Consider the following 13183-nt stretch of genomic DNA (forward strand, 5'->3'; position numbering starts at 1 on the left):
CGTGAACTACGAAGCGATTGCAGACGTAGACCTGCCATCGCCCAAGCGCCGTTTACCACGCGCAGACAGTACATGTCGTCCGCCTCAAGCCGTTTTTTACATGGTGAAGTGTACTAGTGAAAGAACCTGTTTTTTTTTTTGCTGTCGTCGCGTCGTCTTCCAGATAATTGCGAAGCGTTTTTTTTTTTGTGCCCGACCTGACAACACATTTTTCCGTGTGCATTTCTGTATGTGTGCTAGCGCGTTTCCTTTCTTTTTTTGTCTTACCTAATTTGTTTAGTTCCCGTGTACGTTTTGTGTTTGAGCATGGAGTCGATGCTCCATAGGGAGGGGGAATAATGCCACCTGATGTTTTGTGGTGTTTTGAGCCAGTGTTTCGTGCCCAGCAACAACGGCGATTAAAGACGACGAAGTCACAGATCTCGCGCCAGCTGGAGAACCGTCCTTCTTGTGGCTGACATTTTCGTTTATATATATATATATATATATATATATATATATATATATATATATATATATATATATATATATATATATATATATATATATATATATATATATATATATATATAATCAGCAGCCAGACACGAAAATGTCAGACACAAGAAGGACGGTTCAACAGCTGGCGCGAGATCTTTGACTTCATCGTCTTTAATCGCCGTTCTTGCTGGGCATGCAACGCTGGCTCATAACATCAGGTGGCATTGTTCCCTCTCCCAATGGAGCATCGACTATATATATTGTCACGTGCTAAGGCAAGAGTAAGCAGCAGTATCAGCATGGCGCACCGTCATTCGTCATCACTGACCGAGGGTCGGCATTTACGGCGAAGCTTCTGTACCAAGTACAAGTACAGCACATTTGTACTTGTACTTGGTATAGCTCTTGGTACAGAACACTGGAAGTGTCCCTTAAAAGTAAATGTACAGTTGACAGTGTTGGATATCGTCTGTATTTCACAAATTGTTCGGGTTTGTTGCAGCGTTGCCTCAAAATCGAACCGTTCGACGGATGCAGAAAGAGGGGCATTAAGCTTGTCGAAAATGAAACGCTCACCGAAGTGGTAAGAATTATCTATTTATTTCAGTGTTTATTTTCTGCTCTGATAGTGAAGGTGCAACAAAGCAACAAAAATAGCTTCCTATATACCGTTACAGCTATATTTTCAATCAAGGCTGTTGACACACATGCACGATGCGCCGCCGTTCCTGCGGCATGTCATTCACACAGATATCCATTCACCGCCCCGACAATGTGACGGTCACGTTCGGCCCAGTAAAGAAAAAGAAGTTGCAGAGCTATTCTACTCTGTAACCGGGGATGACCAACGGAGTTGTATATATGGCGACAAATATGCTGACAATATGTTGATTAAATATGAGGCGCACCACAATAATATCTGATACTCATTGTTTTCTTTTATTCTTCTGCTGTTTTATTTTTTAAATTTAATATTTGGTCACTAAGGTGGCTATCGCTTTGATTGCTACGACATACGGCCAGTGGCTTTGTGGTGCACTGGAAAGGCTCTTGGCCAATGCGCGACCTATACACGACCGATGACGTGTTGTGGGCACGCCACGAACCACTTTCCACCTGGCCGAGAGACGTCCTTGTTGAAATCACCCACAATTACGATGCAAGTGGAGTCAGTAGGGGTGATCCAACCAAAGGTGCGTACGCTTGGCGTTGGCGGCACGATCTTTGTCCGTAATACGTGCCGCTCGGTGTCGCCGCGCAAATTACCACTTCTGTCCCGAGGCTGTCCTTCGCAGGTGCGCTGTTCTTCAGCAGTCCTCACCGCACGCGACATGCCCATTGCACGAGTGAAAGGGAACTCGAATAAGCTTACGTGGTTTGCCTATAGAACCCATGGCGTGTCTATGCTGGATTTACTCTTTCTATTACGATATTTTTTATCCCAATACGTTCTGACACTTCTCGCGATTAAACGCAGCTTGGGCCCACGCGGTGATAGGGTTTTGCTTCATGCTGTAGGTCTGGGCTGGCCGCCATGTTTTCCGCCTAGGCACACAAGCAGCCAGAACCTAGCGCATAATGGCTTCGCTGCAAAAATGCATGACAATTGCGGACAGCACAATCCTATATCATTAAAATCTACCGGCCAGACACGCGGGCTATTAGCAATTATAGAAGGTCACATTCATGGCACTTCACAGCGTCATTGTTGGTGCTCATGCACGTTCCAGAGCGCATGCCATCTGATTAAACAGTCAGCAAGAACACCTTCACCTACACCTACAAGCGCGCATCACTTAATCACATCCGGAGGTGTCACATTGCTTAGAGGCTGAAAAAAGTGTTAGTGCTGAATGCATGACCTAAGAAGCTTCCTGAAGAAACGCAAGAACGGCGAGCACATCAGTTGAGTGTCGAAATGTGATGTAATGCTGAGACGCGTGGATTATACATACATAAGTCGTTGAACGTTCCTGCTTTATCGCTTGCGCTAGTACAGGTTCTAGAATTGACAACATTTCCTACGCGCGGACAGCCTGACAGTACAAAAATATGATACGGGCAATCGCGACTTGCAGATTAGCAAGTAAAAATGGTCACCGCAAAAGGCATTAACAGCTCGCACCTCCCCTAGTTTTCTCGTGGACTGTCGATATGCTATGAAATATTGCACCAAACCGCCGTAGTTGCTTAGTGGTGGTGGCGTTGGGCTGCTGAGCACGACGTCGTGGGATTGAATCCCGGCCGCGGAGGACGCATTTGATGGGAGCGAAATGCGAAAACACCCGTGCACTTAGATTTAGGTGCACGCTAAAAAAGCCTAAATGTTCCGAATTTCGAGAGTCCCCCACTACGGCATGCCTCATGAGAAAGTGGTTTTGGCAAGTAGAACCTCATAATCTAATCGGGATATTGCACCTAATTATGGCATACTGCCTACCTTACGAGTGTAAGGTAGGCAGTGTGAACGGGCACTGACGTAGTTACGTTGAACAGATTCACGCATGAGATGAAGCGCTAATTGACTAGCTTTCTGACTGGACTGAACTAGACACTTTGTGATTACTACAGTCCAATCCCACCAAACTGTGCCCTTGTCAGCAATTTGCACCAAGGAGCTGGCCGGGAGCCATTGTATTACAGTGCTCGTACTCTATGCATTTGTTTAACAAAAAATATTATAACTGAAATCCAAAGTGCCAATATACCGGACATTAATTTTGTGTAGGTACAGAACTCCCGCTATATCGCATAGTCTGGTTGGTCATTCCACGCCAGCTGTCTCATGCGTGGCGCTGAGACAGCTGCACGTATATAAGCGTTACTTGCAGACTATATTCTAAATATATTTTGAGCGCATACTTTTTTGCGTCTGTGAGGTGCCATTTGAATTTCAGTACAGCGGAAAATTAGTTGCAAATTGAAAACTTGCCAAAAAATAAACATTTCGCCCATTCTATCAAACCTTGCGTTCTTGCATAGTCTCGACATGATTTCGTTATAAGCCTCTTTCACAAAATATTTCTTAATTTAACTTTAATAATAATTTAACGTTAATAATTAAACTTTAGTAGTTAACACCAAGGTAGTACCGCGCGCATTGTAGTGTTTCTTTGGAATATTTCAAAAGAAGTGGTCCCGGAAGAAAACCTGAAATTACCTTCCTAGGAATGCCCCAAAACATACTATGTCTACATTTTCCGCCTCTGTGCTACGTACAAGACCTGTAATAAAGGCTGAATTTAGCGCATATTTTATTTTGGCCAATGTATAGACGTCGCTAACACAATCAGGTGGTCGCGGAAAATTAGATATATTTGAGAAGCGTAACTACTTTTGCCACGAATATTCTAACTGAAATAATTTGCGTTTTAACCGAAAAAAAATTCACCGATTATTAGGATATTCCATAATGCGAAACGTGAGTGCAGCTCTATGCGCGTTTTCATCTCTCGCTTCGATATCTTGCAATGCAATTATATAGGTACACGGTTTATATTAGGAAGAGAACGCTGTAAGTAGCGCGCTTTGTTTCCACGCAGACGACATGCGCTACCCTCGCGCCATGTCGTAGCCATCGCCCCCGCACAGCCCGCCTTGCGCTGCACTATGCTTTTCCTCCGACAACGAGAGTGGCCCTTCGTTGAGGGGAAATCATACCACCAGTGTCAGCGGCGACAATACCGAAGATAGCGTAGAATCGAGCCTTACTCGTAGCCGCTCGCTCTCGACCCTTGTAGCAGAAGTGATCCTCGTCCTAAGCTGTTACCGCACACTCAGCGCTCACGCCCCACGCCCATGCGGTTGTGGATGCCTTTGCCGCCGGCAACTCGGCGCATGCGCAGGCTGTTTCCCCTCCGCTCCTCCTCCCATTTCCTGCACTGGCGCCCTTCTTTCACTTGCCGCTGTGCCCCGCGTTCGCTTTCGTCTTTCGCTGTGCTCGCAGTGCTCGTTTGCCGAGGAACCACGCCGAGGCACACCGACGCTGAAAGCAGGAACGGGTGCCTAAGAGCTGCGCTCGAAAAATTGTTTCAATGTGTCTTACCATTGTAATATTTCGTTTCACGCTTTGAGTTAACCTAATAACGTGCCGCCGGGAAATACAGACCAATCTAGTGCGGATAGTGGTGTGTGCGGTGAGGAATAAATGCCATGATTGCCAGAATTTTGTAAGAATTACAATCCTGAAGGTATGCCTACTTAAGGTAGATGGACATTGTGCAACTCCATGTTGCTGGAAGTCCACATATGCAGCCATCTACGCGTGACGAGGTAGAGCGGATCGTAAGTTGCTTTCACGAGCCGTGAACTGGGAGCACCACTTGCACAACACACTTTCAGTCTGCGTGAAACCATGGAAAAAGGACGAATACATTAGTCCAATATTGCTTATAGGCGCCTTTCTGGAGCATATTTTACTAGTTCCGTGGTGTCTCTACCGTCATTAGAGCAACATACACAGTCTACATAGACAGCAGGCGAAACACCTTTTTGTGGGACACGCAACACAGGGCCTTTTTGATGTCAAGACCGAAGGAACCAATAAGTACAGCTGTTTATTATGGGTGGCCTTGTGGTGCTTAAATCAATCATATTTGACTGTCTGTTATCTCGTTTATGTGCGGGCAATCATCTTCAAGTACTACGGGTATTTAAAAATAGGAAAAAGTACAGACATACACAAGGATGAGCGAACCTGTCTGGCATTCTGGCATTTTTCCTTCGCCCTCAAATTGAGTTGCGCTAAAGCAAGACAATAAGAGGCCCCTATTTAGCCATTTAACAATACTTTGAAAAATAAGCTGTTGAACGTAACATAATTTTGGTCCGTGAGAGGGATTTAACTAATTAACAAAATTTCACTGAATAGCTTTTTACTTATGAGAGTTCTCGGGTTTTCCGTGCCAAAACCTCAATATCGTTATGAGCCACGCCGTTACGACCAACTCCGGATTAATTTGTCCTCGACGGGATATTTACTGTGCCTCCAGTGCACGGGACATGGCTTTTTTACATTTTGCCCCTATCGAAATGCCGCCCCCGTGGAACAAGTGGAACAATAGTTGACAAATAAGGCCAATTGGATACCACATACCTCGATACTAGTCATTCTGGAAATTCATTCCACTAGGATAAGCTGCAGTGTTCTAAGCAATTAAGAAGCAACCCACCGCGATGGGCTTAGCGGCTATGGCGCTGCGCTGCTAAGCCCGAGGTTGCAGCATCAAATTTAGGCCACGGGGGCCGCATTTCGATAGGGGCAAAATGTAAAAACGCTAGGTCCCGTACACTGGAGGCACAGTAAATATCCAGTCGAGGACAAATTAATCCGGAGTTGGTCGTAACGGCGTGGCTCATAACGATATCGAGGTTTTGGCACGGAAAACCCGAGAACTCTCATAAGTAAATAGCTATTCAGTGAAATTTTGTTAATTCGTATTGTTTAATGGCAGAATAGGGGCATCTTATTGTCTTCTTTTAGCGCAACTTAGTGCGAAGGACAAATGCCAGACAGGTCCGCTTATCCTTGTACATGTCTGTACTTTACAATGATATATAGCTCACACAAGCACTTATGGAAAAGATCAAAACACAATACCTTAATCAATCAACGGTGCAAACAAAACTATGTAAAAAAAGGCAAGGGAATTGCACACCAAACGCAAGGGATTTTGACACTAGGAGAACACATTCTATGCAAATAAAGGACAATAAGAACTTCCATGAAAACACCGTAAGATGTTGTAAGGGGCAGGCATTCCATTCAGAAACAGTCCAGGGAAATAACTCATAGCTGTCTGTCCTAGCATAGATAGGTGTCAGCGTATCCGGACGATGGTGTCGTGTATACCTCGGGGAGAGATGACTTACATGTAGTCAAGGGTCCAGAGGCGATTTATGATTATTTAGATTATGTAAAAAATCTAGCCTGTGTTTCTGTCTTCTTCGATCAAGCGAAAGAATGTCGTTAGCCAACATCAACTCTGACGGCGAATCCCCACTTTTGAAGTTGGACTACATAAAACGAACAGATTTCCTGTATTCTCTCAAGTTTGTTAACATTGACTTTATACTAAAGTCAACGTTAACAAATTTGAGAGAAACATTGCATGGGATTCCTATACTAGGGATTCCATGCACTGCAAGCATATTCAAGTTTCGGCACGATATAGGTTAGGTAAGTGAGTAGCTTAACTTTTGAGGGGGCATTTCTTAGTTGTCAATGTGAATGTTCCAAGAAAAATTATTAGTCAATGTTACGCCAAGGTACTTCTAACGATACATATCCCATTTGATACGCGTACTCCAAGGGGATTCTTTTCATGCGTTATGCGAACAGACAGTTTTATCTATGTTTGCAGCCATGCCCCTTTCTTCGCACCACAAAAATATATTATTCAAGCGAGAGTTGTGTTCCTTCTGACTTAATAGTACAAAATACAACGCAGTCATCTGCAAACAGCCTTATTTGTGTTCCAGGTTTGACAACGGTAACAATGTCATTGATATATAAAAAAATAGCAATTGTCCCAGGACAATGCCCTGGGGAACACCTGAAGTGACTGGTAGATATCTCGAGTTGCGATCGTCAACTGAAACATACTGTTAGCGATTATGCAGATAGTCTGTAATCCAGGTAGTTATGAAGTCCGGAAGTTTAAAGCTCCTTAATTTTAGAATTTGCTTTTTGTGAATTATCCTATCAAAGGCTTCACTGAAGTCCAAGAACACTGCATAAATTTGACCGTTGGCGTCCAAAGCTTTGGCAATTGAATCAATTATTGTTACTAATTTTGTGGTAGTGGAACAGCCTTGTGAGGCCATGTTGAGCACTTGTTAGTATGGAGTGTTCATCTGAGAATTCATTAATCAGATTTGCGATCATGTGCTCAAAAAATGTGCAGCAAGAGGACGTTCATGATATGGGGCACTAATTCTCGAGCAATAACCGATCGCCCTTTTTTTAAAGACCATAACAACCCGAGCTATCTTCCAGGCTTAGGCACTTTCGCGCATAACAAAGATGCTCTCAATATTACATCTAAGAACTCGACAACTTTCAGCGTATTCCCTAAGTAACGCATTCGGGACGTTGTCAGGGCCAGGACTTGTTTTGGTTTTTAAATTGAGTAACATAGACGCAATGTCATGGTAAGATATAACGTTCGCCTCGTGCGCTTGAAACACTACAGAACTCAAAGATTGGCCTGATCGTGCGCGGGAGAGAACGCTATGAAAATAAGAGCTCAAATGTTGTGCGATGGCATTCAAGTCATTAAAATTGGTCCCAGTAACTGCAATTTTCATAAGTCTTCTTGCTATTGCCAATGTATCCACAAAACTTATCCGGGGCGTTTTTATAATGTTGGGTAAGGTTGTGGTAAAATAAAAAAAAATTGAATCACGCACGGCGAATGACAGCTTTTTTTTTGGAACTCCAAGATAACGACCGTACGTGGATGCTTCGTTTTTTATTAGTTTGATTTCGCGTTTTAATTGTACTATTCCACGCGGCATCCAAGGCCTACTTTTATTGACTTTATTTGTTTTAGTGGGCATGAAAATATCTATGCAATGCCTGGACATTGTGACAAATGCGGTCCAAAGTGTATACACATCACTACCACTATCACCACACATCACTATCACGCGCAACTATGCTGGCGTCATCAGCTCTGGCGTAATCTTTAAATGATTTGGTATTGGCAGTTTTAGGAACGGTAGTTTTGACAATCGGCAAGAAAAGTACAATAAGGTAATGGTCAGATAAGCCATCTTCGATTGACACAGCATGCTCGGAAAAGGTTCGGTTTAAAAAAATAACATCTAATATAGAACACGATCACCCTTGCACACGCGTGGGCTCATGTTCATGCTCTGCGTAAGGCTTGCACAGCCTTACGCAGAGGATTGGGTATCGTACCTTTCCATCGTGCTGCTCTGCCTTAGGTGAACACTTTGGTTGCATGTTTTATGTTTTATTAAAGAAAATAGAAAGAAACAAAGTGTTCACAACATAAAACATGCAACCAAATATTTTGTCAGCCCGCCAAAGCAATGATGCTTTTGAGAGGGATTGGGCAGTGCTCTGGCCCTGAACTATCCTGCTATGTAGCTGAGATGGTTGACGGATGCACCCTCCGTTTGCCCGGTGACCTCGTTGCTTATCTAATTAACCGTCCGGATTTACCCAGTGATCAATATCAGGAACGCACATTTCAGCTTCTCTGGTTAACCGTCTGCACGGAGTGCTTTGAGGTTCATCTGAACGTGCCGTAGCACGTAGCGGGCCGTTCCCTCCTCGGGACAGAAAGGCCTCGCCTCGCCGATTATTTGGGATCCATCTTTCGTCCAGCGTCTAGGCATTTCCATGTACAATTAGCGTCCATCGCCAACCTCTTCTCACACGAATAAGCAGGACATTTTCCTACCCTCATACCTTGTGGCGAGCACACGCGCCCATCTACCCCAGCGTCGTCGCACCGAGAGCCGGCATAGACACGCGAGAGGCGGACTAGCCCTCTCCCGATTCTCCCTCGCTCTCGAGACGCGCGCACCCTTCCTCCTCGACTGGCGGGCAGGTAGTTTACGGGAGAGGATTACATTCCCCTCACCCAGGTAAAAGGGTACAAAACAGCGCGACTGGGGGAGGCCCTCTCTGAAGCCGGACCCCTAACCTGCCGGACTGGAGTACCTGCCGCAACCCGTGAGTGACGTCGTTTGCCTGACTATCCCGGGCAACAAGGCCAGGCTATTTATTACTATTGCAGAGAGGACGTCCCTCTGCCAGTGTTCTTTATTGCCGGAAGCAATAAACGTTATTACAGTTGAAGCCGCTGGTTGCCTTATTCGTTCGAACCCCACGCAACCGCGATTCCCGCGCTACGGGTTGGGGAGTAACACAACGCGACTGCGTGGGGCTAGATCCGGAGCTCGCCTTCAGCCATAGCCGCACGCAGAGTGGAAACCCCACAACCTTCAAGCATCCTCACGCGTTTTTGTCCGCGGTGACATGCCTCGTCGTTCTCTTCAGCCCAACCACCACCATTTCGCAATCGCGCGCAATGGGCGTGAAGACACAGTTCCTATGCAAGGATAAAACTGGCTCCCATTATCGACACTTCCGTCCGACCACCTCTTCAAATGACCACGGCCACTTGAACTTATCCTCTTCTGGCACGTCGCTAGTTTTAGACATAAGCGAGTAGTGGGGTACGACTTTAGTGATGAGGAAGATGGATTATTAACGACAAAGTAGGACCTTTCATTTATTGGTACCTTCGTACTTGAGAAGCGTGCGTTTGAGTGCCTGTACTTAAAGGTCAAAATATAAATGAAATTGCATCGATAAGTGGCCAGATTCTCCCTTATTGCCCTTTGACTGCTCATGTGAGTGCTGCTAGATTTCGCAGGAGTGTCATTAGGCAGGCAGTATTAGACTCCGCAATTACCAACTCTGTGGATTAGCGACATCTTCTACACCCTTGGTGCACTGCCGTATACCTACGTTGAACTTCGATCTACGCACTTCTGGTCGGGTCCTCTATGCTTATTTTGTGGCGAAGCGGATACGATAGACCATTTCTTGTATTGTAAGCAAAATTCCGCTTCGCAGTATCAGGTCTAAATTTATCAGTGCCTATAAAGCTATCTTTTGGAGCCTCTATTATTGGGTTCAGTCACAGAAATGCTTCGTCGGCATTCCAAAATTGAATATTGAACCAATCAATTACCATATTAGACTAATAATTTCCCTTCCCCACCATAGCTTTGTTTTATTTATTTATTTGATATTTTATGCCTGATTTCTGCTTTAACGTTCAAATTCCATTCGTGGCCAATCTTCCACAGTGGGGAAGCGCCACGGCCATACAGGAGAACAAGTTCAAGTGAAGGGACGTACAACAGATAAAATCCCTGTGCTCTTAACTGTGCTTGGCGCTTGCACACATGATCAGAAATACCGGGATTTAGATATTGAATATTCCATTGTCTTAGTAGCAAAACGAGATTTAGGATTGAAGGGAATGCATCACAAACTCGCGTAAGCCTATTGAAAAATGTTGAAAAATTGAAATTGAAATGTTGAAATTGAAAAATTTCTAGGAGAAATAATCAAGTTGTATGCATATCGGAAGATTTGACGAGAAGTCTACGATATGCTTTGCATTTTGAATGAGATCTCGTAGAAAATGTGCGAGACCTGTATGGTGTGCTACGCAGACTTTTACGAAGTGCACGAGATTTACGCGATGTGCTGTGAGAATGCGTAAAGCGTGTATGAGATGCGTGCGATGTGCTGCGTAGACCTAACGAGATTGTCTGAGGTGTGAGATGGCGTTTGATGTGCAGGCACTGTATTTGTATGAGGAACGTGAACGTGATACAAAGTATGTGCACTTAAGTCTTTGTGCTTACAAAAGCTCGTTAATGACAGTGAGATTTATGATGAGTTGTTTGCAGAACATGCAAGAGCATAATCAATGCGCTGTACCATGGCATAGAACCATTGTGGCACATATACCAGCATAAATTACATAGGAAATAAGCGGTGCAGAGTTCAATTTTGGGAATTGCATGCATTGAACACTTTCATCCCCATTAAAGTTGGTGTTGGTACCATTGATGCAATGATTTTTACTTGGGGACATATTCTGAGATGAACACTAACGGCGATACTACTGCCTTTGCATGACGCAGACGCATTCCTTGACCAGCCAATAAGCACTGGAATGCACAAAAAGGCCGAAAGCTATGGTCAGAGAATATTAGATCTGCCTAAGATATTAATCCTATGTAGGAGTTGGGTACCTTCAAAGTTTCATAATAAAATGCTATACCTTTGTTTGTGCGCACAATAAAAAGAATCAGGCAATCTGATTATACGGCATTGGAAACACATCCAACAAGGACGAGTTAGCAAAGGAGATTATTGCATGCAGTTTGATCAGTGACAGAAGATGCATGCACTTTGTCAAATGCTAATAATATTGCTGTCATCACAAATGTCAGTAATATATAGTATTGGGCGAACTTGAAGCTCCATATTTTTCGAACATCTAAGTGTGTCAAACACGAAACCGTCTAATACAAATCTACCTGTCTTTTTTCATTAGCCACGCTAAGAGGATGTTAGTGCCGGTTTATGTAAAACCGTAGCAGGCGGACATGAAATTGGCCATGCATGCCCACATGTAATAAATGAACGCAGAACCACGAAACATAGTGTAAATAAATCGGTGAATAAATCGCTAAAATATCAGTAAAATACATCGCACTTTGTCACAAATAAATAAAAATAATGAAATCGGATAACCATCAATCACTTAAATAGTAGTACGATCAATGCACAATAACTGCTATGAAAAAATATTTGCAGTCTTTCAAAACATGCTGAGAGAGCTTGACCTAGTAAAAAATCCTTATATGTGCACAGCAGTGGCAAAAAACGAGATTAGCGTTGCAACTTGATAATCATTGCGCGCATGCTGCACAAAACTGAATTCGAAATTAAAGGAGAAATGACAAAGTAGTTCGTGTGCCAATGATGGTTAAGCGCAAGGCAGTGCTTTTTATGCGTTGTAAGTTGACCTTGAAACAACGAAAATGTCGGTGTTCCTACATTGAAGCAGGCCCTTTAATTGACAAACATTTAGCACATCCTGGCATTCGCGCTCGCAGTCACCAAATGAAAAACGCGTTTGCAAAGTGCTGCCACAATAGCAACGCTTCTCAGAGGCACAGACAGAACGCGAGAAGTTTACGAAAGCACTCGCGAAAGAATGTATGGACGATCTTACAAGAACGCAAATCCAGCCGGCGTGGCCGCTTTGCCCGATGCACAAATGGCACCACTCATGAACAGCACACATTCGTTGAACGGCGCCGGAACAAAATGCGTAGATCACACCACTCGACACCAAATCCGTCGTTGATTACGCCGCTGAGACACGCGAACATCTTCTAGGATTCCCAAACCAAACGACGATGTGCTGCCAATTTCGAACAGATTTTACGGCCCTGACCAGTGGATACGGCTGCTCTGCAGGTTGCTGTCCTCGCTGCTGAAAGCAGTAATGCAACGTTGTTGAAACAGGCCACATAACTCACGCAACATGGAAATACTACGTCGCTATTACCCATGCAATCACGGTTACAGGAACCAGACGCCGATGTAAACAACATAGCATACCTCTATCGTGAGGAAATGACGTCATTTCCCTTTTTAGTCCTTGAGCGTTGCATTGCGGACCAAGGTTTATAGATAATTTTTAAGCTTCGCAACGCATCTTTTCATGCCGGGCATGACGTATTGCTAGGGGCTGTCAGAGCGCTGCGGCAGAGTTTTGCGCCAAGTGAGCGGCGCAGCTCTGCTGACATGTGCACGCTATTTGCGGGCGTTCGCGTTTCTTATTGTGCTGTAGCAGAGTTTCTTTCTCTCTGTTTGCGCCTTGTCACTGTCCTCGTGCACGTGGCCGGCCGTCTCAGTTAACGGACACGCGAGTGCCTGCGACGTGTGGATTACCGAGTGTTGATATTGCACGCGTACTTTCGTTTGCAGGCCCCCTGTTTTTTAGTATCCTGAGATAAACCTTACTCCTGGTTCACGCCAACACGCTGACGTGCTTCATGTCTGTTTTCACCAGCAGGTGCAGGAAAGCTCCTACAAAGCGCACTTAATTCCTCCCACCGTCAGATCCAC

General features: G+C 44.5%; 1 protein-coding gene across 1 annotated transcript in view; it reads left to right on the plus strand.

Annotated features, from left to right (window-relative positions):
• Window positions 1-13183, plus strand: part of LOC142557008 (uncharacterized) — a 246240-nt gene that overhangs the window by 178232 nt on the left and 54825 nt on the right. Inside the window, exon 21 of the mRNA XM_075668541.1 lies at window positions 983-1063. Within this exon, the coding sequence (XP_075524656.1) occupies window positions 983-1063 (81 nt within the window). The remainder of the gene's footprint in view (window positions 1-982; window positions 1064-13183) is intronic.

This window comes from Dermacentor variabilis, chromosome 9, assembly GCF_050947875.1.
Source record: "Dermacentor variabilis isolate Ectoservices chromosome 9, ASM5094787v1, whole genome shotgun sequence".
Classification (NCBI taxonomy): Eukaryota; Metazoa; Arthropoda; class Arachnida; order Ixodida; family Ixodidae; genus Dermacentor; species Dermacentor variabilis.